Source organism: Canis lupus, chromosome 20, assembly GCF_011100685.1.
Source record: "Canis lupus familiaris isolate Mischka breed German Shepherd chromosome 20, alternate assembly UU_Cfam_GSD_1.0, whole genome shotgun sequence".
Lineage (NCBI taxonomy): Eukaryota > Metazoa > Chordata > Mammalia > Carnivora > Canidae > Canis > Canis lupus.
In genome coordinates, this window is record NC_049241.1 from 46702681 (window position 1) to 46729894 (window position 27214).

The 27214-nt window shown below is 46.1% G+C and overlaps 2 protein-coding genes across 3 annotated transcripts; one reads left to right on the forward strand and one right to left on the reverse strand.

Moving 5' to 3' along the window:
• Positions 1–727: 727 nt before the first annotated feature.
• FAM32A (family with sequence similarity 32 member A) lies at positions 728–6222 on the reverse strand. 2 transcript variants are annotated; one of them, NM_001287071.1, is given in 5 exon segments: positions 728–1350; positions 1866–1948; positions 2251–2304; positions 5871–6012; positions 6133–6222. In NM_001287071.1, coding segments are annotated over 4 exon segments (339 nt in total). In that variant the 5' UTR covers positions 6207–6222; the 3' UTR covers positions 728–1350; positions 1866–1879.
• Positions 6223–20942: 14720 nt separating this feature from the next.
• Positions 20943–26439, forward strand: CIB3 (calcium and integrin binding family member 3). The gene is made up of 6 exons (XM_038565362.1): positions 20943–20993; positions 21210–21244; positions 22931–23042; positions 24008–24155; positions 25015–25210; positions 26418–26439. The coding sequence occupies exons 1-6, from the start codon at positions 20943–20945 to the stop codon at positions 26437–26439; spliced, it is 564 nt and encodes a 187-aa protein (XP_038421290.1).
• The last annotated feature ends 775 nt before the right edge of the window (positions 26440–27214 follow it).

Here is a 27214-nt window from a genome sequence, read left to right on the forward strand (position 1 = left end):
TTGGGGTCCTCTGAGGAGCTTTTAAAAATCTCAATGACTGAACCCCACCCCAGGCAGCATCAGTTCATTCTTAATGCTCCCAACAGGGTCTAACATCCACAAGAGTCTGAGAAACACTGTGGTAGACTAAGTGATGGCCTCCATTCAACCACGTCTCCTGGTGTTCTTGCCCGTGGAGTTCTCTCCCTGACGGGGTTTGGCAATGTGACTTGTGTTGGCCAAGGGGATAGGCTACACAGAGGTTCTGAAGGAGGACCTTCTGGCCCCAGGCAAGTCAACACACAAGTGAACTACTCCACATGGCCTAGAACCATCCAGCCTAGCAGTTAACCCACAGAAGAGAAATCCTGCTGTTTTAAGTCATTCAGCTTTAGACTGGGTAGGCAGGGAGGTGGAAGATCTATCTTCCAGCATACGGACAATGGCTTTTCACAGCATCCCACCAAGCTCACAAACCCGGCTGCTGGCTCATGGATGGAAAAGGCCGCCAAGTGTCTAGCCTTTCTGCTAGACAGTGGGGGAACCTGCCTAAAGAACCACCATTAATGAGAGTACATTACCTCTCGGATGGGCTGCAAGCCACAGGTGGAAAAACAGGTCACCTAATTCTTTCCAAGTTGAGGGTGAACAGTCACTTTGCAGTATGCACATTCTACATGTGCAATAATCCCCAAAAGCAGCATTTCTAGTGGTAATCAAATAGCATATAATTAAGACACTCAAACTTCTATTTAACAATTATTTTTTGCTTTATTTTGTTCATACGTGACAGCCCCAAACCCAACACTTGGTTTTTCTCTTTTGACTTTACTACTCTGCCATTACCTAGGTCAACAGTCTTCCTCCCAGTAGTATATATGGTTTGATCCTCATCACGCAGTTATAACACAGGTCCTCAGAGATCAGGGCTCTCCAGCACCAGGACCTCCGTCATCCCCTTTGACTGTACTCTTGGTGCTGGGGCTCTGCCCAGGTCCTGTCACCCCTGAGGTGTCCTTAGGCCAGAAACACCAAGCAGGCTACATGTTCTCTGCCAACTCTGAATAAACGTGGGGACTGCTTAGAGCCTAGGGTTGAGGGTAGTGAGGCAGGCTGTGTCTGGGTCCATTACAAAGGGATGCTGTGCTTGATTAACGAAGTCTGCCACGGCGATACCCTCTAGACATGTCTGGAATGGGGACCCTGGGGGGAGACTGCGTGCCGGCTACAGGCTGCTCAGACAGGGACAAGGTATGTACTATATCCTTGCATTTGGCGATTCTTCTGCTTCCCAGGCTGCATTGTCTCACACACCAGGTGGCTGAGGAGGCATTCTGAAGGCCATGAAGGTTTAAGTGGCTTCCCTAGGCTCTGGAAGGAAGAGAATAAGCCCCAAGCTAAAGGGTGCTTGGGAGGACAGCTCACACAGGCCCCGCAGGCCCCGTGGGGTCTGTAAGCTCAGGCTGTGCTGGCATTAGCTCCTTATCCTCTGGAGTCCATGCTGGCATTAACTCCTTATCCTCTGGGGTCCGTTTCATCCCGGTAAAGACAGCTAGCTGGATGACTGTCAGAATGAGATGCAACTTGGGGGTAAAGATGCTTTTCTGTATGTGACACAGAAATAACCTTAATCTCTAAATAAACCTGTACAAAATTTCCAGTCCAAACTAAAAAAGTTTACCTTCTATGCTACCAACAAACTGAAATGGAGTAAAAGAACAGTCTTACTTTAATCAAGTTCCAGCAAGAGGGCACACTGCTTTGGAAAGCATCTGTCTCAGCAGAAAACGCAAGGGTGTGTGTAAAAGAATGTTTCTAGAAAATACCAAAGGCACCAAACAGAACCTTAACTTTGCCTTCCAATTCCCCTCGATGCCACTGCATACCCTGGGTGGGGAGGCTACTTCGTCCAGCTGACTTTGGGAATGTCATAATGCTCCGTAAGGGTGTCCAAGTGTCTGTTGAAGTCCTGGGGAAGCCAAGAAAAACCACATCAGCACTGCCTCAGACAGGGCACAAGGGTTGTGTGGTGCTGCCCACCCCCACTTCTCCACTATCCTGCCTCTCCTCAATGAGCCCCCTCCTCCCAAAGCCACCCACCTTTGAACCCTGGGCTCATCCTTAAATGATTCAGAGGGAGGCGTTGCTTCTATTGAGTACCCCCATCCCGCTGACCCCAACACTCCAATGGCTCCCTCTGCCAGGCTCCTAGCCTCTGGGCCCAACTCGGACCCTACATAGCCTGGTCTTCTGCATGGGCATGTGACTTACCTCCACTCTCTGCTTGTGGGTTTTAGATGCTTTCTTTAGGATCCTTTCCATTTGCTGAAGATAGGAGAGAAATGGAGGTGAGTTCACACACTTGATCCAGCCCAGGCAATATGGGGTGGAAGATGGATGCCCCCACCAACTTAGTTTAGCTCTCACACCTAGAACGGCTGGAGGTCTCAGGGTATATATCTTTCCCCTCCCTTAATTCTACTCAGACTGGTCCGACAGGGACATGCAACCACAACATATCCCACCAGGAATCCAGGTGGGCTGCCTTTCGGTCAGAGTGGCAAGAAATGTACTAGCGCTGACTTGAGTCGACTCTGCTGGGAGCTTTATGTGTGCTTTCTACACCCCTGGGCAATTGACTGCATTCCCATTTTGCAGAAAATAAAGTTTCAGATGGGGTTTGAAGAAGGATGAAACATGAGGAAGGTGAAGGGCTGAACAGATGGTAGGAGCTCAAGGGAGTAGGTGCTGGTGACGCATGCCATGAGGGCTACAAGATCCAGATCACTTTGGTAAGTATGACTGTAGAATATGTATCCTGCACCACCACGACCTGCCTTACTCCTCATGCCCAACACCCGATGGTAGCTAGTGAGAGTTAAGAGCATGGGACGCAGAGCCAGACAAACCTGGGGCTACACCTGGCTCTACATTTACTGACGAGGTGACTATGGCTGACTTTGGTGGTCCCCCCACGACCCATGCTGCCTGGTATTCGTGCCCTAGTGCAGTTCTCTTCCATAATGACTCCGGGCTGGCCCTGTGACTCAGCTTACTTAATAGAATGCAGTGCCTGTGCTGGGCTGAAGCCCTAAGACCCAGCAGCCTTTGGCTTTGTGTTCTTGGGAAGCCAGCCACCATGCAGGAAGTCTGAGGACCATACCATACATGGGGAGAGAGGCCACGGGAGGAACGACAAGGCATCTAGACATGTGATGGTGGAGCTATCTTAGATGTTCCAGCCCAGTTGGTCGTCCAACCTGAGCTGCCACCTGACTGCACAGATTCCAAGTGAGGGAAGGAAAAGAACTATCCAGCTGAGCCGAGTCAATCTACAGAAGCATGAGATGACCCTGTCAGCCACCACCTAGCTGTTCCTCCCTGTCCCTCATCTCATTTTCTGCCTCATTTTCCTCTGCATCCAGCCGGCTCCCATCCCTGCCTCTTCCTGCTGCTGTGAGCCTGAGACCTGTGCCTCCTTACAAGAGGCCACACTGACTTGACTAGCTGCCACCAATGCCAGGCCCTCGGTAAGGCTCTGCCTTCCCTCTCCGCCTTCTATGCACCAAGTTCCCAGGGTGTCTTGGGTACTGTCGCCACCCCTCCTTCACAGACAGAGAAAATGAGGACCACTGTGCACAGTGGGTGATGCGGTTGGAGATGCCAAGCCCTAACCCTTCAGGCTGGGGCCCTGCCCCACGGGCACTTCTTCTAAGAGCTGTCCAGCCTTTGCACTCACTGTGCTTAAACATCCTTCCACAAGGGAATCCGAATTTCCCAATCCCACCTACCTTTGCCCATACTTTCTGGCATCTCTCTCCTGGTTCAAACAAAACCCACAGCATTACTTCCAGTTCTCAATGCCAGCTACAGGTTCATTTGTCTATTCCTCTTGGTAGATCTCCCAAGAGTTCTTTTTTTTTTTTTTAAAGATTACTTATTTATTTATTCATGAGAGACAGAGACAGAGAGAGGCAGAGGGAGAAGGAGAAGCAGGCTCCATGCAGACAGCCTGACATGGGACTCGATCCCAGGTCTCCAGGATCACACCCTGGGCCAAAGGCGGCGCTAAACCACTGCGCCACCAGGGCTGCCCCCAAGACAGCCCTGCATCAGCCCTGCATCTTTCTGCATCTTGTCTCTACTTCTGCCTTTCCCCACCTTCCCTTGGATCCCCTCTAATCAGCCTCTCTTCCTCCTCATCCCAAATGCCAACTAAGAGCTCTTGGGGCTCATAAGACCTCTTGATAGCATGACACTGGTCATCACTTCCTCCTTAAAACACTTTCTCCACTCGGCTCCTAAGGACACACACTCGGTTTTTCTCCTTCCCATGAACCTTTGCAATTTCAGATCCTAGGCCTCATCTCTGTCACTGTGCCTCCCCAGAGGATCTCATCCAGTCCCACAGCAATTCTGGGATATTTGCAAGAGAGGCCAGACCCCTCCTCCAAATTGCAGATTCAGGTATCAAGGTGTCCACAAGAATTCTCCATTTGAATTTCTAACAGCCATTTGAACATTCAAGCGTTCTCTAAAACCAAGGTCTTGATGCCCTGCTTTAGAAACCTGCTTTACCTGCTGTCCTTCCTATTGCATTAAACAGCACCTTCATTTACTCGTCACTTGCCACCAAAAATCTTGGTCATTCCTCATTTCCTGGCCCACACCCAATCCATCAACTAATCCTGCTGTTCTTGCTGCAAAATCAATCCCAAAGCTGGTATCTTCCATTGCTTCCACTATTACTGTCCTATTCTGAGCTGCTGGTTACTCTCCCCCACTCCCACTCTAGGAGTAACATCCCAGCCCAGCCAGGGACTATAACCTCAGGGAAGGAACTTAAGTGCACTCACTTGTTAGATCCTCTCCACAAACCTCTTAGGTAAGGACTTCAGCCCCACTTTACAGTCAAAGAAAATGAGATGTGGGAGGTTAACCAACCTGCCCGTTACACCACCACCAAGAAACGGTAGAGACAGAATAGAACCCTCTGTCTTGTCAAAGCCAGTGAATCTCACCTTTTTCTTTTCTTTTTTAATGACTCAATTAAGCCTGAGAGTGATGAGTCAACCCTTCCTGATGTTACTGGACCAAATCACCCAGACGAGGGTTAGGGTTTTTCAGCTTGGACACCTGACATTTTGGGCCAGATCATTTTTGCTATGGGTGTGTGTGGGGGGGGCGAGGGGGGTGCTGTCTTTATTACTGTAGGATGCTAAGCAGTATCCCTGGCCCTATCCCACTAGATACCAGTAGCACTACCCCCAATCAACACACCCTGAAGTTTTAATAAACAGCAATGTCTTCAAACACTGCCAAAAATCTTCTCGGGAGTGGATGTAAGGTACAAATACAACCTATATGAGCCTGCCAAAGTCATCATGGAAACAGACTTTGTGAAAACTTATAGCCGGAAGCATGACCATTTAGTATCAACAGCTAACATCAACTGAGCACTGATTTTATGCCAGACCGAGTACCAAGTGCTGTATCTGCATGACTTCATCTGAAGTTCCCATCCCTTTTAGGAGAAAGCACTCTCCTGACCCCTACAGATAGGTAAGTTGAGGCAGGAAGAAGATGAGTCATTAGCCCTGTGTCACCGGGCAAATGAGAAACTGCGCTGGAATCCAAAACCGGTCCCCGGGTCTGGCCTTTCAACGCCAGTTCTAGCTTTCTCCTCTGCCATCCACTCTGGCGGGGCGCTTCCTGTCCTCGGAGCTCCGCCAACCGCGGACTCAGAGTTAAGGTCTCACTGACCGCTCACTACCGCTCCGAGAGGCCCGGGTCTGACCCCAAGTTCGAGTCCACCGGCTCTGCCTCTCCATCCACCTCCGGAGACCCAGACCTGCTGCGCGGGGCATCCCCAGCTTCCCCACCCGCCTTACCCGCTTCTCCTGCATCTTCTCGAAGGCCGCCTGGGCAGGGGTTCGCTTGTCCAGGCCTCGCCGCTTCTCCTCCTCGTTCTTTTTGCTCGTTCCCATCGCTTCCAAGAGTTTCGCCTTGTCTTTGTCCTTCTTTTTCTTCTTCCTGGGAGGGGAGAAGCGGGGAGAGGAGGTGAGGGCGGATCAGGGGGGCAAGAGCTCGAGGACTCTAGATGAGGCTTAAGGGGGCAGAAGACAAGGTTTTGCTGTGCTCTCGGGGACTCACCGCTTGGTCACACCGAGCTCTGCAACGCCTTTTAGTTTCAGGGGCCCCTTCTGAACCTGCTCGTAGGCCGCCATGATCCCTCTTGCTTTTCCGTAAGTAAACTGCCACACTTCCGGTTTGAGTGCCCTATTTGCATCCGAATGCCCGCCTCACTTCGTCTTGATTGGTTGAGCTAGGGGTTGCGCCTGCGCTCTTGGCATCTGGCGCCACACTTTCCGGTTGTGGAGTGTGATTGGACCTCATCCTTTGCATCGGGTCTCCTGCCACACTTCCGGCTTTGACAGGCACTTCCGGTTTCTCTGGGCTTGAGCCACCTGGGTCTGCAAAGCTGTTTTGAAAGTTCTCCCATTTCTTTCTTTCTTCTCCTTCTTTTTTAAAGATGTATTTATTTATTTGAAAGAGGGAGTGCACTCTAGTAGCGGAAGGGGCAGAGGGAGACGCAGAATCTCAAGGGCACTCCTCGCTTTGCATGCAGCCCACTTTGGGCCTCCATCCCAGGACCTGAGCTGAAATCAGGAGTTCCATGTGCAACGGAAATCCCCATTTCCTAAAACACAGTGTTCTCTTGCGTATTTTGTGTGCACTTGGATGTTATGTTCTATTTTACTGCTGTATTTTGAGAGTTGGGTTTTTTTGTTTGTTTCAGAGTTTTTTTTTTTTTTTTGTAATCCCTACACCCATTGTGGGGCTTGAACTCACAATCCCAAGATCAAGAGCGTGTTCTACTGACTGAGCCAACTAGGCCTGCTGGAGAGTTTAATAGATAACCTAATTTTGTAAACCTCATCAGTACTTACTAGTTTTTTTTTTTCCCCAATTTTGATGAATGATAATATTATTCTGTGAAATGGATGTCAATTGCGTTTGAAAGAAATTTTTAAAAATACATCCTATGGAGTATAATTTATAAGCAGTAAAATACATTCGTTTTAATTGTATCCTTTGATGAATATCATCATGTTTACACACCCATGTATTGATCTCCACAATCAAGATCTAGAACATTCCACCAACACAAAGTCCCTTGTTACTCTTCCCACTTAACCCCTAAGCCCATCATTCTCCCCAGGCAACTCCAAATCTATTTTCTCTCACTATAGATTAGATTTGTCTTCTGTAAAAGTTTCACATACATGGCTTTATAGATGTTCTTTTGAGCTAGAGTTCTTTTTTTTTAAAAAAAAAAGATGTTACCTATTTATTCATGAGAGATACAAAGACATAGGCAGAAGGAGAAGCAGGTTCCCTGCAGGGAGCCCAATGTGGGACTCCATTGTATAAATATATTAGATTTTTAAAAAATCCACTCACTTGTGGTTGGACACCTGAGTTGTTTCCAGTTTGGATCCCTAATGAATGGAGATGCTGTGAACATCAGTATATAAGTCTTTGAATAAACACAGGTTTCGTTCTCTTGGGGTCACTCCTGATGCCTGCATTACTTGAAGTAGAATAGTAGCAAGGTTTGGTTTTTCTCATTATAAAATGTTGAGTCTCAGTCACTCTGTTTTGAAGGTTTGATAAGAGAAAATAGTTGCATAGGATGTACTGAAACAGAGGGAGAAGCTGACTGGAAGCCCACTGAGTGGGAAGCCCAACATGGGGCTCAATTCCAAGACCCTGAGATCATGACCCGAGCCAAAGACAGATGCTTAACCAACTGAGCCACCCAAGTGCCCCAAAACATTTCTATTTTTTGTTTCCTTCTATCATTTTAAGCATTATGTTTCCCTTTTTTTTTTAAGCATTATATTTCTCAGTGTGAGTCATCCTCTTCAGAGTCTGGGTGAAAATGCTGTCAGGCCCTATAGCTTTTCTCTCATTTTTTATGTGATATATAGTACTATTGTCACTTTATGTAGTACATAGGTCTCAATTCAATATGTGGAAGTTCTGGACCTTGATTTGGTAGGAATAGTCTCACCTTTTCCTTAGCTGGGATATACACATTAAAAAAATAAGGCAACATTGCCTAAAATGCCTTATACTAATCCCCACGTTACCGAACAGAGACTTAACTTCATTACAGTTTTGGCTCTTCAGAAATGAAATCTTAAACCAGTCATCCAGGAATTCTCTGATCAACACTGGGTAGGTTCTCTGCTGGACAGATCCCTGCTATCACATAAAGGAAAGTAACCTTGCAATAACCAAAAGGGTAAAATACGCAAAAATAAAATTTACCATTGTAACCACTTTAAACTGTGCAACTCATTGGCAATAAATACATTCACAATGTTGTGCGTCTATTTATTTTTATCTGATTACAAAAGATATACAAACATTAATTTTTTTCCATTTTTTATAATAAATTTATTTTTTATTGGTGTTCAATTTGCCAACTTACAGAATAACACCCAGTGCTCATCCCGTCAAGTGCCCCCCTCAGTGCCCGTCACCCATTCACTCCCACCCCCCACCCTCCTCCCCTTCCACCACCCCTAGTTCGTTTCCCAGAGTTAGGAGTCTTTATGTTCTGTCTCCCTTTCTGATATTTCCCACACATTTCTTCTCCCTTCCCTTATATTCCCTTTCACTATTATTTATATTCCCCAAATGAATGAGACCATATAATGTTTGTACTTCTCCGATTGACTTACTTCACTCAGCATAATACCCTCCAGTTCCATCCACGTTGAAGCAAATGGTGGGTATTTGTCGTTTCTAATAGCTGAGTAATATTCCATTGTATACATAGACCACATCTTCTTTATCCATTCATCTTTCGTTGGACACCGAGGCTCCTTCCACAGTTTGGCTTTTATGGACATTGCTGCTAGAAACATCGGGGTGCAGGCGTCTCGGCTTTTCACTGCATCTGTATCTTTGGGGTAAATCCTCAACAGTGCAATTGCTGGGTCGTAGGGCAGGTCTATTTTTATTTTTTTTCAGGTCTATTTTTAACTCTTTGAGGAACCTCCACACAGTTTTCCAGAGTGGCTGCACCAGTTCACATTCCCACCAACAGTGTAAGAGGGTTCCCTTTTCTCCGCATCCTCTCCAACATTTGTGGTTTCCTACCTTGTTAATGTTCCCCATTCTCACTGGTGTGAGGTGGTATCTCATTGTGGTTTTGATTTGTATTTCCCTGATGGCAAGTGATGCAGAGCATTTTCTCATGTGCATGTTGGCCATGTCTATGTCTTCCTCTGTGAGATTTCTGTTCATGTCTTTTGCCCATTTTATGATTGGATTGTTTGTTTCTTTGCTGTTGAGTTTAATAAGTTCTTTATAGAACTTGGAAACTAGCCCTTTATCTGATACGTCATTTGCAAATATCTTCTCCCATTCTGTAGGTTGTCTTTTACTTTTGTTGACTGTATCCTTTGCTGTGCAAAAGCTTCTTATCTTGATGAAGTCCCAATAGTTCATTTTTGCTTTTGTTTCTTTTGCCTTCGTGGATGTATCTTGCAAGAAGTTACTGTGGCCGAGTTCAAAAAGGGTGTTGCCTGTGTTCTCCTCTAGCATTTTGATGGAATCTTGTGTCACATTTAGATCTTTCATCCATTTTGAGTTTATCTTTGTGTATGGTGCAAGAGAGTGGTCTAGTTTCATTATTCTGCATGTGGATGCCCAATTTTCCCAGCACCATTTATTGAAGAGACTGTCTTTCTTCCAGTGGATAGTCTTTCCTCTTTTATCGAATATTAGTTGACCATAAAGTTGAGGGTCCACTTCTGGATTCTCTATTCTGTTCCATTGATCTATGTGTCTGTTTTTGTGCCAGTACCACACTGTCTTGATGACCACAGCTTTGTAGTACAACCTGAAATCTGGCATTGTGATGCCCCCAGCTATGGTTTTCTTTTTTAAAATTCCCCTGGCTATTTGGGGTCTTTTCTGATTCCACACAAACCTTAAAATAATTTGTTCCAACTCTCTGAAGAAAGTCCATGGTATTTTGATAGGGATTGCATTAAACGTGTATATTGCCCTGGGTAACATTGACATTTTCACAATATTAATTCTGCCAATCCATGAGCATGGAATATTTTTCCATCTCTTTGTGTCTTCCTCAATTTCTTTCAGAAGTGTTCTATAGTTTTTAGGGTATAGATCCTTTACCTCTTTGGTTAAGTTTATTCCTAGGTATCTTATGCTTTTGGGTGCAATTGTAAATGGGATTGACTCCTTAATTTCTCTTTCTTCAGTCTCATTGTTAGTGTATAGAAATGCCACTGATTTCTGGGCATTGATTTTGTATCCTGCCACGCTACCAAATTGCTGTATGAGTTCTAGCAATCTTGGGGTGGAGGCTTTTGGGTTTTCTATGTAGAGTATCATGTCATCGGCAAAGAGGGAGAGTTTGACTTCTTCTTTGCCAATTTGAATGTCTTTAATGTCTTTTTGTTGCCTGATTGCTGAGGCTAGGACTTCTAGTACTATGTTGAATAGCAGTGGTGAGAGTGGACATCCCTGTCTTGTTCCTGATCTTAGGGGAAAGGCTCCCAGTGCTTCCCCATTGAAAATGATATTTGCAAAAAAAAAAAAAAAAAAAGAAAAAAAGAAAATGATATTTGCTGTGGGCTTTTTGTAGATGGCTTTTAAGATGTTGAGGAATGTTCCCTCTATCCCTACACTCTGAAGAGTTTTGATCAGGAATGGATGCTGTATTTTGTCAAATGCTTTCTCTGCATCTAATGAGAGGATCATATGGTTCTTGGTTTTTCTCTTGTTGATATGATGAATCACATTGATTGTTTTATGAGTGTTGAACCAGCCTTGTGTCCCATAGATAAATCCTACTTGGTCATGGTGAATAATTTACTTAATGTACTGTTGGATCCTATTGGCTAGTATCTTGCTGAAAATTGCAAACATTAATTGCAGAATGTGTCATTGGAAAAGTACTGAGAAGCCCAAAGAAAACAGTAATCACTCTCACCCAGAAATAATATATTGTAGTTTTGATTTCTCTATTTCTTTTTTTTTACTTTTTTATTATTTATTTATTTATTTATTTATTTATTTATTTATTTATTTTTCTCAGTCTAATTTTTATTTTTATTTTTTAAATTTATTTTTTATTGGTGTTCAATTTACTAACATACAGAATAACCCCCAGTGCCCGTCACCCATTCACTCCCACCCCCCACCCGATTTCTCTATTTCTAATTGGTTTCTCTTACTATCTGTAATTTTAAAAATAAAATGAGATTTGGGATAACTGGATGGCTCAGTCCATTAGGCATCCGACTCCTAATTTTGGCTCTGGTTATGATCTCAGGGTCATGGGATGGAGTCTTGAGTTGGGCTCCCTGCTGAGCATGGTCTGCTTGGGATTCTCTCTCTCTCTCTCTCTCCCTCTGTCCCTCCTCTCTTGCTCTCAAATAAATAAATAAATAAATACATTTTAAGAATGGGATTTTATTCTATACTTGCTTTATTACTGAACTTCTCCCATCTGTATATGCTTTTGTATGTTGAGTTAATACTGAAACAGAAAAGAACCTCCAAATTTCCATAATCCATTGCTAACATTATATATATATATATATATATATATATATATATATATATATATATATATGCGCGCAGGCCTGTGTGAGAAAACCGCACAGTACAAAAATAGTTAAAAGAAAACAAAAAAGTAGAAACTTCCCTTCTCACCTCTTTTCAGAATGATTAACAATTTCATTTGTGTATTTTTCAGCACGAAAGTGTGTATGCCAACATTTGTACATCTGCGCAATGTTCTTTTATTTCTGTCCTCAGTTTTCATTTAGCAAAATGTCTTTTTTTCGGATTTTTATTTATTTATTTGAGAGACAGATAGTGAGAGTGAGCATGAGTGGGGCTGGAGGGGCAGAGGGAGAGGGAGAAGCAGACTCCCCGCTGAGCAGGGAGCCTGACATGGGACTCGATCCCAAGACTCTGGGATCAGGACCCAAGCCAAGGGTAGACACTTAACTGAGCCACCCAGAAGCCCCAGCAAAATGTCTTTTTTTTTTTTTTTAAGATTTTAAAAATTTATTTTGGAGAGAGAGAAAGTGCACCCAAGTGGGGGGAGGGACAGAAGGAGAGAGAGAACTCTCCAGCAGACTCCGCGCTAAACCGGGAGCTTGACGTGGGCTCCGTCATTATCAAAACGTCTTGAAGCTCTTTACAAGGCCCCGGTTACCTCCACTCACCTTCCTCAAACGCTGGATGTCCTGTGGCTGAGTGAGGCACTCCCTAACCAAAGCCCATCTACATGCCCACAAATCTCAGGTCACTTCTGCAAGTGGCCTGAATCTGTAGTAGTGCAATTTCTGGGCTCAAGATTATGTACATTTGTGCATTTTAATTTAGACTGCTAATGCCCAAATTGTGCCAAAGACTTGAAGGATTGTAGAAGCTCCAGAGAAGCAAGCATCCCCCTAACTCAGGCCAGAGGGCTGGGTGCCTGACATTTCCACTTCTGCCTGAAGGGGGCAGCAAGCGACTGCTCAATTCTCCAGCTCGTCGGCTCAACCCTTAGCGTCCACAGAGAATGGGTTTCCTGGTGCTACCGGCCAGGGCAGGGTTGCTGATGGGGTGATCCTTGACAGAATCAGCTCCTCAGGGACGAATAGGACAGACTCAGCGGGGGGAGAGCTCTTCTTCCCCAGCCCACCTAGCAGGTTTGAAGCTCCTCTCTGGCACTTCCAAGGCTGTGTGCCCTGCAGGAAGTAGCTTGACCTCTCTGACCTTCCCTTTCCACCTTTATAAAGTGCTGCTGCTGCTGTTAACAACAGCTAATGCTTTATATGGATTTATATGGGTCATTTATTCCCACAGCCATCCTGTCACACGAACCATCCTGATTTTACAGGTAGGGAAACTGAGGCACAAACTGTAATCCGACCTATGCCAAGTGTTCCATTCCTTGCTTATGTCACATGGCCTGAGGCCATCCATTGTGCCACTATTTTATAAACCTCTATGACGGCATTTTTCAACTTTTTTTTTCATTATCATCTCTTAAAGAGAACAGCCCCTAAAGAGAACTTAATTAAATTTAAGGAGAAAGGTTAAATCCCATATAATAAATTTGTGTCAAGAAGGATGAGCTTTGGAGGGCCACAAACCATTGAAATATCTAAGTTTTTTTCATGTTCTCCCCACCCACTCCTGAACCATTTTTCACCACCTTAGGAGCAATACTGCTCGCATTGATAATTTATGTTCTAAGAGAGGAATTGTGCCAAATTCCTGTGCTTTTGCTTACTTAAATTTTTAACTTTATATCCACTTAAAGACTCTTGAGCTTTAAATAGACAGATTTTTTATTATATACTACTCTTTGGTATACATACAAAGAAAATACAATAACTCAGTAGGGTTTTCTAAACATCTTCATACACAGAGAATACACATACTCATAGAAATCACTTTCCAACTATAAGTGTTGATAACATCCTTCTCTGTGCCATAGAGGACCCTGATAAGGAGCATTTCTTTAAGACAATTTGCATTGTTTCCAAAGAATAGAGTATGGAAAGGGAAAACAGTTACCAGAGGGTGGAAATACAGGGAAAACACTGCCTTACCCAAGAGTTCAAGGTCAACATTGTTGGTGACTTCAGGTAGCTATCAAGTAACTCCAGGTATGATGCGATGAGGACTTCTGAGGTCTTCCCCCCCCCCAAAAAAAAACCCCAAACTCCATTTCAATCATGAGAAAACACCAGACATATCAAATTAAGGGACATTCTACAAAGTACCTAGCTGGCACTCTTCAGGACTATCAAGGTTATGGAAAAAAAAAAAAAAAAAGAAGACCAAAAAATCAAAATCAAATAAAACAAAACAGACTTAAGATCAGGAGTCTAGGGGATCCCTGGGTGGCTCACGGGTTTAACACCTGCCTTTGGCCCAGGGCATGATCCTGGAGTCCTGGGATCGAGTCCCACATCGGGCTCCCTGCATGGAGCCTGCTTCTCCCTCTGCCTGTGTCTCTGCCTCTCTCTCTCTCTGTGTTTCTCATGAATAAATAAATAAAATCTTAAAAAAAAAAAAGATCAGGAGTCTAAGATCCTAAATGCAATGTGGGGTCCTGACAGAAAAAGGGACATTACTGCATGTATACACCTATGCTCGTAGCAGCGTTGTTCATAATACTCAAAAGGTGGAAAGACACCAAATGTCCATTGATGGATGAATGAATGAACAAAGTGTGATCTATCCATATAATGGAATATTAATCTTAAAAAGGAAAGAAATTCTGACACACGCTACAAAGTGGATGAATCTGAAAGACATGCTGAGTGAAAGAAGCCAGACACAAAAGGACAAACAAATGCTGTATGATTCCAATTACATGTGGTTTCCAAATTCACAGAAACAGAAAGTAGGATGATGAGTTCCAGGAACTGGCAGGGAGGGGAGGATGGGGAGTTGCTTAATGGGGACAGAGTTCCAGTTCTACAAGATGAAAAGAGTTCTGGGGACAGATGGTGGTGACAGCTGCGCAACACTGTGAATGTATTTCATAGCACTGAGCTGTACACTTAAAAATGGCCAGAATGGTAAATATTATGGTAAAAATTTTACCACAATAGAAAATTTAAAAACAACAGGGAAATGATAGAGATCCCGTGTGCCCTTTTGCTAGTTTCCCTCAATTGTAACATCTTCCAAACTCTAGTGCGATGTCACAACTAAGATATTGGCATAGCTACAGGCAATACACAGATCAGTCAGTCCATTATCTCCAAGATCCCTCTTGATGCACTTGATCCACACCCATCCCCTTGATGCACTTGATCCACACTCATCCCCCAACCCCATCCCCACACACTGACAGCCAGCAAGCTGTTCTCATTCCTATAATTTAGTCATTTTAAGAACACTGTAAATGGAATCACACAGTTTGTAACATTTTAGCATTGGCTTTTCCCCCCTCCACTGAGCATAATACCCCAGAGATTCATCCAGGTTGTCAGATGTATCCCTTTTATTGCTGCATAGTGTTGTGCGGTATGGATGGATGGACCAGTTTGTTTAACCATTCATCTGTTGAAAGATAGATGGGTTGTTTCCTGTTTGGGGGCTATTATGAATAAAACATCCATTATAGGTTTTTGTGTGAGCATAAGTTTTCATTTCTCTGGGATTGCCCAAGAGCGCAAGTGCTGGGTCTTATGGTGGTTATGTTTTTGGTTTTTTATTGTATTTTATTGTAAGAGCACTCAACATGAGATATAACCTCTTCACAGATTTTTAAGTGTACAATGCAGATATAATGTTGGCTACAGATATAATGTCCAGTGGATCTCTAGAGCTTATTCATCTTGTTTGACGAATCTTGCTTCATGCCTGCTGACTAGGAAACCCTATTCCCACTTCCTCCCAGCCTCTGCAAACCACCATTCCACTTTCTCCTCATAGAAGTGGAATCCTACAGTATTTGTCTTTCTGTGACTGGTTTATTTCACTGAGCAAATGCGCTCAGAGGTCATTCACGTTGTGACATATTGCAGAATTTCCTTCTTTTTAAAGGTTCAGTAATATTCCTTGTGCATGTAAGCCATATTTCCTTCATCCTTTCATCCATCCATGGACATTCAGGTCGTTTCCATAGCTTGGCGATTGTGAATAATGCTGCAATGAGCATAAGAGTGTTAATATCTCTTTTGAGATCCTGATTTCAATTCATTTAGATGTATACTGGACCCTATGGGAGATCTATTTTTAATTTTTCTAGGCACTTCCATGCTGGTTTCCATAGTGGATGCACCATTTTGCCTTCCCACTCACAGTGCACAGAGTTGCCATTTCTCTACATCCTCACCTGATGGCTTTTTTTTTTTTAATTTTTATTTATTTATGATAGTCACACAGAGAGAGAGAGAGAGAGAGAGAGGCAGAGACATAGGCAGAGGGAGAAGCAGGCTCCATGCACCGGGAGCCTGATGTGGGATTCGATTCCGGGTCTCCAGGATCGCGCCCTGGGCCAAAGGCAGGCGCCAAACCGCTGCGCCACCCAGGGATCCCGGCTTTTGTTTTTTTAATAGCCATCCTGACAGTGATATCTCATTGTTGTTTTGATTTGTTTTCTCCTGATGATTATTAAAATTCTGTATTGTCATTATGATTCTGAGTTCTATGTCCTATATTACAAGGGGATATGGTTGCTTATTATTTATCATAGTAAAGCTGGAATTTATCCATACAAAGATAAAATTAATTTACTTATACCATGAAAAAATGATTTCTTGAAAATGCAAAAAGGCAAAAAATCCCATTGTTGGAGTTGGGTGTCGGAAAGGCAGCTCCGGTGGCTGACCAACATGAGCAGCAGCTTACTAGTTGACATTATTGCTTGTTGAGCTCCAACACAGCACCAGCTGCCTTGCCCTCTTCCAATGGTGTCAAACTTACCCCAGCCCTCAGGGCCTTTGCACTTGCTCTTCCCCCTGCCAGGACTCTCTTCCCACTGACTATTCCCTCACTTCCCTCCAGTCACTACTCAAATATCACTTCATCAGGGGAGCTTTCCCTTCCCAATCTATTTAACCCAACTTCTTCTCTCTATCCCTTCTCTGTTTTATTTTTCTTCCTGGAACTTAGCACTCCTGACTAATGTGTTTACCTGGTTGCTTGCCCACCAGAACGTGGGCTCATTGAGAGCACTGCTTTTGTATTATCAGGATGTAGGGCAGTGCCTACACACACCTACACACTAGGTGCTCAATAACTAATCATTGATGGGCACAGGTTGGGGGCACATAAGCAAATCACAGGGTGTCTGATGGGGTCAGGCATAGCAATCAGGACTTCAACCAGGAGGCACTAGGGAGTAAGGTGTTTGCTAATTAGTTTTCTTAATTGTCTTCATTTTTCAAAAATGCATTTACATGCAAAAAACTCACCCTTTATGGTGTTTAGTTCTATGAGTTTTGACAAATGAATACAGCTATGTAACCAACGCTACAATCAAAATATAAGACAGTTTCATCACCCCTAAGATTCCCTTGCTCCCCATCTGCAGCCCCTGGCAACCATTGATCTGTTTACTGTCCCTACAGTTTTGTCCTCTTGAGTATGTCATATAAATGGAATCATCCAATAGGTAGTCTCTTGAGTCTGGCTTCTTTCAGTTAGCATAACGCATTTGGGGTTCATTCCTTTTGTGTATATCAGTAGTTCATTCTGTTTTATGGCTGAGTAGTAGTCTATTGTATGGATGGAACTCAGTCTGTTTAACCATTCCCCAGGTGAAGAACATTTGTGTTGTTTCCAGTTTTTAGTAATTATGCATAAAGTTGCAGTCATTCTTTATGAACAAATATTTTTAAAAACTGAGATATAGGGCCCCTGGGTAGCTCAGCAGTTAAGTGTCTGAGCGTCTGCCTTTGGCTCAGGTCGTGATACCAGGATCCCGGGATTGAGTCCCGCATCAGGTTCCCCACAGAGAGCCTGCTTCTTTCTCTGCCTTTGTCTCTGCCTCTCTCTCTGTGTCTCTCATGAACAAATAAAAAATCTTTAAAAAAATAAATAAATAAAACTGAGATATAATTCACAAATCATGAAAGTCACCCTTTAGAATGAGGTGAGACTTATCACCTTCACAGAGTTTTGCAACCATCACCACTACCTAGTTCCAGAACATTTTTAGCAACCCCAGAAGGAAGCCCCCATCCCCATGAGCAGTCACTCTCTGTCCCCCTCCCCCGGCCCCTAGCAACCACTCATCTGCTCACTGTCTCTATGGATTTGTCTATTCTGGAAGTTTCATATACATGGAACCACACACTGTGTGGCCTTTTGTGTCTGACTTCTTTCATTCTGCATGATGTTTTAAATTCTCATCCACATTGTGGCATGTATCAGGACTTCATTCCTTTTTTTTTTTTTAAGATTTTATTTTATTTATTCATGAGAAACACACAGAGAAAGGCAGAGACATAGGCAGAGGGAGAAGGAGGCTGCCTGCAGAGAGCCCAATACGGGACTCGATCCCAGGACCCTGGGATCATGACCTGAGCCAAAGGCAGATACTCAATCACTGAGCCACTCAGGTGCCCTGACTTCATTCCTCTATATGACTGAATAATATTCCATTGTACGAATGGACCACAATCATTTGGGTAGTTTCTACTTTGGGGGCTATTATGAACAATGTTGCTATGAACATTCACATACAAGTTTTTAAGTGGACATATTTTCAGTTATGTTCAGCTTGGAGTAAAATTGCTGGTCATATGGTAACTCTATGCTTAATCTTTAAAAAAAAAAAAAGATTTTGGGCACCTGAGTGGCTCAGCGGTTTAGTGCTGCCTTCAGCCCAGGGCCTGATCCTGGAGACCCGGGATCAAGTCCCACATTGGGCTCCCTGCATGAAGCCTGCTTCTCCCTCTGCCTGTGTCTCTGCCTCTGTCTCTCTCTCTCTCTGTGTATTCTCATGAATAAATAAATAAAATCTTTTTTTAAGATTTTATTTATTTATTAATGAGAGACACACAGAGAGAAGCAGAGACTTAGGCAGGGGGAGAAGCAGGCTCCTCGCAGGAAGCCTGATGCAAGATTTGATCCCGGAACCCTAAGATTATGCCCTGAGCTGAAGGCAGACACTCAACAGCTGAGCCACCTAGGTGTCCCTATGTTTAACCTTTTAAAGAACTGCCAAACTGCTTTCCAAAGCAACTGCACCATCTTAACATTCCCACAAGTGGTGTATGAGGGTTCCGGTATCTCCACATCCCGGCCAACACTTGCTATTGTCTGTCTTTTTGTTGTTGTTGTTGTTGTTGTTGTTGTTGTTGTTGTTGTTGTTGTTATAGGCATCCTGGTGGGTGTGAAGTAATATCTCATTGTAGTTTTGATTTGCATTTCCCTAATGACTAATGATGTTATGCATCTTTTCATATACTTATTTGCCATTTGTATATTTTCTTTGGAGACATGTCTACTCAAATCCCTTACCTGTTCTGTTTTGTTTTAATAGACTTTATTTTTAGAGCAATTTTAGTTCACAACAAAATGGAGCAGAAGGTACAGAGATTTCCCATGTGCTTTCTGTTCCCCCCACACACAAACCCACAGCCTCCCCCATTACCAACATCCCCCACAAGACTAGTGCATTTGTTACACGCGATGAATTTACATTGACACATCATATCATCTAAAGTTTACATTAAGGTTCACTATTGGTATTGTGTCTTCCATGGTTTTGGACAAATGTATAATGCATGTATCCACCATTACAGTATCATACAGAGTAGATTCACTGCCAAAGGGACATCTGGGTGGCTCAGTTGGTTAAGCATCTGACTCTTGACCTCACCTTAGGCCTTGATCTCAGGATCATGAGTTCAACCCTCGCATTGGGCCCCATGCTGGGTGTGGAGCTTACTTTAAAAAAAAATCACTGCCATAAAAATCCTGTGTTCCATCTATTCACCCCCCCCAATCTTTGCCCATTTTTAAAAATTTGTGCAATTTGTCTTTTTATTGTAGTCTCATTAGAGTTCATTATATATTCTAGAGATCAGTCCCTTATCAGATATATGATTTGCAAGTATTTTCTTCATGCTGTGGGCATGTACATGTTTTTGTGTGCCCATAGATCTTTTCATTTTCCTTGGGTAACTACTCGGGAGTGGGATGGCTGAGTCATGTGGTAAGTATATGTTTAACTATAGGAAAGTTCTGATCCATTTTCCAGAGTGGCTAAACTATTTTGCATCACCATCAGCAATTAATGAAAGTTCCAGTTGCCCCACATCCTCTCCAACACTTGATATTGTCAGTTTTTTTTAAAAAAAAATCATCCTAAGGGGGTGTTTGAAGCCTGATCATAGTTACATTCTACGAGATGACTTCACAGACTGGGGCTGAGGAGGGTTGATGAGAATGGGAGGAACTGTGATCGTCCAGACCAGAACGAGTGGGGATGAGGGAAAGGGAAGATCCAAGAGCAGTTTAGGGGGCCTGGAGTGTGGCACTGGAAAAGGCTGAGCAGGAGAACAAAGTGGAGAGACAGGAGAGATCCAGAACAAGACAAGCATAGAGCACTGGGTTAAAGGATTTTTGACCTTTAGGTGTTCTGCCCAAAAGGATTCTGGGTCTTAATAAAGTTGGCAGCTACTACATTGTACCTACCCATTGAGGATGCATGGTGAACATCAGCATGCTAAAGGCTCTGACAAGTCCTGCAATAAAGAATTCTGTTTGGTATCATTTAACTGATTGTTTCTCAAACTTATACCTTGGATCACTTTTCTTAAGTCATATCATCATCATCATCATCATCATCATCATCATCATCTCCAATGCACACCTGGGGACCTCATTTATCTCTTTCACCCAGTTATTATGCTCCCAGTGCCTAAAACTGGCTCATACCCAATATCAAAAAATTGGGGGTTTTTTGGTTGCATTAATGATCTTGTTTGGTCTTAGGGCAACTTGATGAGTTGGGTACTAATATAACTTCCATCTTACAAACGAGGCTTAGAGAGACCAGGTGACTTGTCTAAGGCACAAGGCTACTGGGTGGAGAACTGGTATTTGAGTTGGGATATGTTGCAGTCTCTTCATCACCCTGCCTGGCTCTGGAAGGTGCCCCATGCCTTCAGCCTCACCCAGTCGTGGCAGACATGGTCTGCTGTTCTGTGACCTCCGACAGTCCTTCTTGTCCTGGTGGCCATGGACATACTCAGGCTATTGCCCAGAGAGCTCAGCTGTAACTTGATCTCACCCAGGCTGGGGGTGACAGGGCAGGTGGGCAGGTGACGGCCAGGGCAGGGATATTTGCCCAGACGCTGATGTGCAGCAGCCTGGCAACCCGTGTGGCTCTGAGAAGACTGGGGGCTTGTTCCTGAGTCCCGGCAGTGGTCTTTCCCATGGGCAACAAGCAGACAGTCTTCACTCATGAGCAGCTGGAAGCATATCAGGTAGGGGTGATGGGCTAGGCCCTCAGTAGGCTTAGCAGCCTTGGTTTCCCCGGCCTGCGAAGTGGGGACAGCATCATTTGTCCTGGCTGTGCAGTCAGCAAGGGTTTCTGGTGCAGCTCTGCATGCAGCATCAGGCAGAGATGGGCATGCAGGGAGAGGGAGAGGAAGGAAGCCCCTGAGGCAGGCTCTGGGCCAAGTCAACATCTCTCTCCGCAGGACTGCACCTTCTTCACGAGAAAGGAAATCATGAGGTCGGTCTGGGGAGAAAGAGAGGAAGACCTAGGACCATTTTCTATCCGTTGCTGGAGGATGTTTGCAATTGGACAGGACTGAGTGCCTCATGGTGGTTAAAATGCAAAGGGGGGGATTGCAGGCATGGTCAGGGGATGGAGGCAGAGATGGGGACGATGAGAAGCCACATCCTGTCATATTGTCACAGTCTCTAGGTTGATTAGCTTGGGCTTTCTCCCATGGGTTGTGCGGAGCCATGGAGAATATGTGACCGGGGTTGGAGAGTTGGGGGGAGACGTATCAGCATGTTAGAAAGATCCCCTGAGCCCAGTGTAAAGAGGCTGGGACTGGAGGCTGGGAACCTGGGGGTAGAGTCTAGAGTCATCTCTGGGCTGTGGGGGTGGCACCAAGGTAAGGGTGTGGGTAGGCAGCCTGATGCTGCTGCAGGTCGCTTGTGTGAGCGAGAGAGGCATACATGAGTATCCCACATTACTGCTCAGCCTGGGGCCATTGTCCAAAGGCCCCGACCGATGAACTTGGAGCTGTGAAACCCAAGCTGGCTGGGGTTCAGATACAGAGTGATAGGGGCCAAGGCCCCAATTGTGTGGGCATGGGATATCCATTATTGATGGGCACACCTTTCACCAGTGAGCCCCATTGTCTGGGTGAGGACAGCTCGTAGGGTCATCCTGGCCATTATGATCAGATTACTGATGGGGAAACTGAGGTTTGGACAGGGGAGCTGGCCCCAGCTCTGCAAATGGGCAGAGCTCCAAGGAACTTGAGGGCTGGTGTTTTGTCCATCATGAGCTTCTTATTTGGCAGCATAATAACGAAGCTCAGAGGGGAAGAAGGACATGCTCAAGGCCATACAGAAGCCCAAACCCAGGCTGTTCCATGAGGCAGCCTGGGCAGAGAACTGGGTGGTCAGGGTTTAAATTCCAGATACCCCATTCTTGAGTTCCTAGCCATCATATGACCCAAGGAGCCCTTGGGTCCAAAGAGCTCCCAAAGAGCTCCTCATCTCTCTCAGAAACAACCCCTAGCAGCTTGGGGACCTCTGACTCACCAAGCATGGTCTCTACCAGGCTGCCTAGCCTCATGCCTCTGGTGAAAATAGAGCATCAGCAGGGAGGACATTGGAGTGGAGAGCTGGCCTCACAATCTAGGTAGTGGGGGTGGCACTTGGTGTTTTGCAAAATGCCTTGCATGCATTAAAAAAAATCCTGAATATTGGCCTTTGTCTCTGCTCTCCCCATTTAGAGAACCCTCACATTCTGGGATGAGAGGAAAATGTGAGAATAGGGAGTCTTTAGAGGCAGAGTCTTGCCAACATTGTGATAATATCCAGGATTCATAGATTCACTCAGATTCTCTGAATGTTTGGCGTGCAATGATCTTGCCTTAAGCACTCTCCTTTTTGCTGTCCCCACCTGCCTGGTCAGCTCCTATTCATTCTTCAAAGCCCAGTACCAGTGTCCTCACTCAAGTCTCCCCTAGCTCTGGGGTCCTTTATCCACTTTGGCCCTGTCCCCAGGGGGTACATGTGTCTGTGTTCGGCTCTGTGTGCCTGAGGGCTGGGCCTAGAGCTGATGACTCTTGGGCACCCATGATGTGTAGCGAGTAGCTGCAAGAATGAGAGAAAAGGGAAAAGCCCTTCCCACCCCATCTCCCAGCCTTTCCTGGTGTTTCCCTCCCCACACCAGGCTCTTCTATCGCTACCAGGACCTGGCTCCCCAGCTTGTCCCCCTCGACTATACCAGCTGTCCTGATGTGAAGGTGCCCTACGAGCTCATCAGCAGCATGCCCGAGCTGAAGGTGTGCGTGGGCCATGGGGTAGGGAGGGGGAAAATAGAGATGCTCCCTGCTGCATTCCTATGAAGCGGATACATTTTACAGATGAAAGAAGTGAGTGAGGTTCAGAGAGGTTAAGACATTTGGTCATGGTCACACAGCTAGGATGTGACAGAGACAGGATTCAAACCTGGGGTTGTCCGAACGATGAGATGAGATAGTGCAGGTAAAGGACTTGGCACAGGGCCTATTGCATGGCAAGTGCTCAGGGAATGGGAGTTCTGCTTCTCATGGCAAGAGCCACTAAAAAAGCAGGTTCTTTTCTGCTGGATGTTTGTCATGTAGTTTGTGTTGCCAAAAGGTGACTTGTGGGGTGAGTGACTGAGTAGAGATGATTTTATCACAAGGGACAGAAACCTCATTCGAGAGGGATGAAATATAATGGAACACAGGAGAAAAAACTCTAGGGGCAGAGCTAGCGCCAGGTACAGCTGGAACCAGGGTCTCTGAGGTCATGCTCGGGAGTCTCCCTCCACCTCCCAGTTCCTCCCAGGAGGGGGCTTCAGTCTCAGGCAGCCTGTCTGCTTGAGGTAGTGAAGGGAAGCCCCAACAGCCCCAGATTCCTCTGGTCAACTCTGTGACCAGCAGAAAGCAGATCCCTCCACCTCCATCTTTCGGGAACCATCCCAGGGCAGCCTCTGGCCAGTTTGAGCCCCCCGCCCCCAGCCTCCCCCAGAGTCAATCACGGTTGTCAATGGAGAGTGACCTCTGATCGACCTCAACCAGTCAGGTGGCTGCATCCGGAACCAGAAGTGGGTCAAGGCCACCAAGATCACAGGGGCAGAGGCAGGAGTTGCCTGAAGTCCTCTCCTGGGACCGCGGGAGGGAGGAAGTTTTCAGATGGGGGGTACTTGAAGGTTTCAGGAAGGTGGGTGCTGAGAGTGATCCCATATGGTGCCCTGAGTCCCCTCCCTGCTTCTTGTCCCCAGGACAACCCGTTCCGCCAGAGGATTGCCCAGGTGTTCTCTGAGGATGGGGACGGCCACATGACCTTGGACAACTTCCTGGACATGTTTTCCGTAATGAGTGAAATGGCTCCCCGCGACCTCAAAGCCTACTATGCTTTTAAAATTTATGGTGTGTGCAGAGCTCGGGGGTAGGGGAACATGGGGGTGGGGTGGGGGTGGGAACAAGACCAGGTGTGGGGCCAGGAGCTGCCCTGCAGTCACAGATGTCTCCCCAGGGGGCTTTGAGGCCCCGCATGGACTTGTCCTGCGCCCCATATTGCTACTTGCTGACCTCATCCCCTTACTCCTTTCCAGCCACATTGGCCTCTCTCTTCCTCCAGCTCCCCAAACTCCTCCTCCCTCTAGGACTTTGCATCTGCTGTTCCCTCTGCCTGGAACAGCTCTGCCTTGACTCCTGCTTACCTTGAAGTCTAGGTCAAAAGCAGCTTCCACCTTCAACCACTCTACACCCCACATCCTATTTCCTCTCCCAGCATGGAGCAGTGCTGCTTCATTCCTCTTCATACTGATTTCTCTCTGATGAAACCCAAGGGCAGCAAGAGTATCTATTTTTGTCCCCATCTGTCTTCCGTGCCTGGGAAAAAGTAGGCATTCAATATTGTGTGACTAACTGACAGAAAATTTATCACAGCACCTAGCATTCAGTAGGTGCTCACTAAAAGCTTGTCAAATGAACAAAACTTTATCACGGTGCCTAGAACATCGTAGGCACTCACTAAATACTTGTAGATTAAAAACAGTCACATATGCCCGGCACATAGTAGGTCCTCAGTAAATACTTATGGGGGGAATGAATGACCTCCCAGCAGGACTCTGCCCAATTCTAAAGCAAGATCCAGCTATTACCCCAGGGTCTTGGGCTCCTTCCGGTGCCTCAGTTTCCTCCTCTGCAACAAGGGGACAAGAGGCCCGGCCTGTCTACCCCCAGCTGTGCCCCCACTCCACATCCCCTCTATCCCACTGCACAGACTTTAACAATGACGGCTACATCTGTGCATGGGACCTGGAGCAGACAGTGACCAAGCTGACACGAGGGGAGCTGAGCGCTGAGGAGGTGAGCCTGGTGTGCGAGAAGGTGCTAGATGAGGCCGATGGGGACCACGATGGGCGGCTCTCCCTGGAAGACTTCCAGAACATGATCCTGCGGGCACCCGACTTCCTCAGGTGTGACACTCCTCGCCACTTTGCACAATCCATTTCCATGTCTGAGAGGGGCTCCTGCAGAACTAGTGTGCGGACTCCACTTGTGAAAGCTCCTCCATTCATTCATTTGTGACTATAGGGAACTTTCCCAGCCTCCCTGGCCTCAGTCCCTGCATCTTTAAAGTGGGGATAATTGGGGGCCCCATGAGCACCCCCTGTGGGTGGACACAGCTCTTTAGGCAAATGGAACATGGCTGGTCTTCAGCCCTCTCTTGCCTGAACATTTTGCAGTGAACAGAGTGGGCAACTGTGTTTGGCAGTCCTGGGAGGAATCAGAGCCCTCACCGGAGGGCTGATAGCAAGTTAATGGGGGTGGCCAGCCACCTATTTTTGTACCTCGCGGGAGCTAAGAATGACTTTTACATTTTGTAAATGGTGGGGGAAAGGTTAGAGACTAATAGTACTCCACGACACATGAAATGGATATGAAATTCAAATTTCCATGTCCATCAACAGTTTCACTGGGACACAGCCATGCCTGCTTATGTATGTACTGGCCACGGCTGCTTTTGAGCTACAAGGCTCAACTGAGTCATTGCACAAAGCTGGAAATATCAACCATTTGGCTCTTTGCAGGAACAGCTGGCTGACCCCCGAGTTAGTACATGGGAAGACTTTAGGGCAGTGCGTGGCACACAGTAGGTGCTCAGTATCTGTGTGCCGGGGTTGCTGTCGTGGCTATAATTACGGGTGGTGTCCTTATGTGCACGGAGGTCCCCCCATCCTCTACCTGAAGGAGCCCGCTGGTCTCTTAGCTGACAGAGACAGGAATAATGACAATTGAATGAGCCCTATCGCTGATAGCAGCTCTGTGCGACAGCACCCTGTGCCTTTGCCCCTTTCGCCCTCATTACAGCCCCATGTAGGAGGGACGGCTATTATCCTTCGTTTACAGAGGAGTAGACTGAAGCCCAGGGCGGGGTAGCCACTCACTTAGAGTCCCACAGCAAGTCTGGGGCGGAGCCGGAAGGTCAACTCCCATCCAAAGAGGTGTGCTTTCCGCCCCTGTGGGAGTCAGGGGAGCCACCGCCTGGGGTTCTTAAGCGGACCCATCTCCCCTTAGTAGCTCCTTGCCTGTGTCAGGGACTCCCCTTGGGAGAGTTCAGGAGGAGGACGAGCCAGGGCCAAGCTCTGCCTCATGACGGACTCTATTTCTCTTTGCACACAGCACCTTCCACATCCGCATCTGAGAGCACCGTGGGCGAGAAGCTGGGTCAGAGGAGGACCGGGTGACCCCTCACTCCACTGTGGAATCCGGTCTCCGTGGGTTCTGGGAATAAACGCACATCACTGAGTCACATCTGCTTGGAAGGCATGTTTTTCACCTTAAACCTGCCGGATGAGAGAGAGGATGCCTGGGATCTCACCTCTGCCCTCACTGTGTGACCCTGGGTGTGGCTGCGCCCTCTGTGAGCCATGATCTCCCCAATTATACAAGGAAGTGGCTGATTTCTAGATCTTTGTCCACCATGAGGCCTGGAAGTGCCCCGGTAGCTGTTAGTTTAGGTGGGCAGAGACCAGATGTAGAGATCTGGCCGAAGAGATCTCACCCCAGGGCCTCCCAAGGCTGAGCCCTACCCCCAACCTCCTGAGTTCCCTCTCCCCCCAACAATCCTTGAGTTCCTCAAGGGGACCAAAGCTTTAACTCCTTTCTCATTCATTAGAACTGCCAGAGGAGGCCTCTGAGGGGGTGACAGTAATGTCATTCACTGAGGCTGGCACCATACTTTACAGTTTACAAAGCACCCGTCTCTCTGCCATTGCATTTGCTGCCTATGGCATCCCAGCAGGGCTGACTGAGAAGCAATCACCCTTCATTTAGGGCAAACAGAGTGATTTGCCCAAGGTCACACCTCAAGTCGTCTGCAAAGGCAGCCTTGGATGCTGGAACCTCTTTCCAGATCCCAGGCATCTACACCTTGCAGATGCGAGAAGCCCCCCACCCACTCCACCTATGGTCTTCCT

Bases quoted from the DNA above. Each gene is read 5' to 3' on its own strand.
- FAM32A (NM_001287072.1), bottom strand. From the start codon at position 6,206: ATGGCGGCCTACGAGCAGGTTCAGAAGGGGCCCCTGAAACTAAAAGGC. The intron at 6,013-6,132 runs GTGAGTCCCCGA...CTCCCCTCCCAG, and splicing joins GAGCTCGGTGTGACCAAGCG to GAAGAAGAAAAAGAAGGACA. The intron at 2,305-5,870 runs GTAAGGCGGGTG...TCCTATCTTCAG, and splicing joins AGAAGATGCAGGAGAAGCGG to CAAATGGAAAGGATCCTAAA.
- CIB3 (XM_038565362.1), top strand. From the start codon at position 20,943: ATGGGCAACAAGCAGACAGTCTTCACTCATGAGCAGCTGGAAGCATAT. The intron at 21,245-22,930 runs GTCGGTCTGGGG...TCCCCACACCAG, and splicing joins ACGAGAAAGGAAATCATGAG to GCTCTTCTATCGCTACCAGG. The intron at 24,156-25,014 runs GTGTGTGCAGAG...CCCACTGCACAG, and splicing joins CTATGCTTTTAAAATTTATG to ACTTTAACAATGACGGCTAC.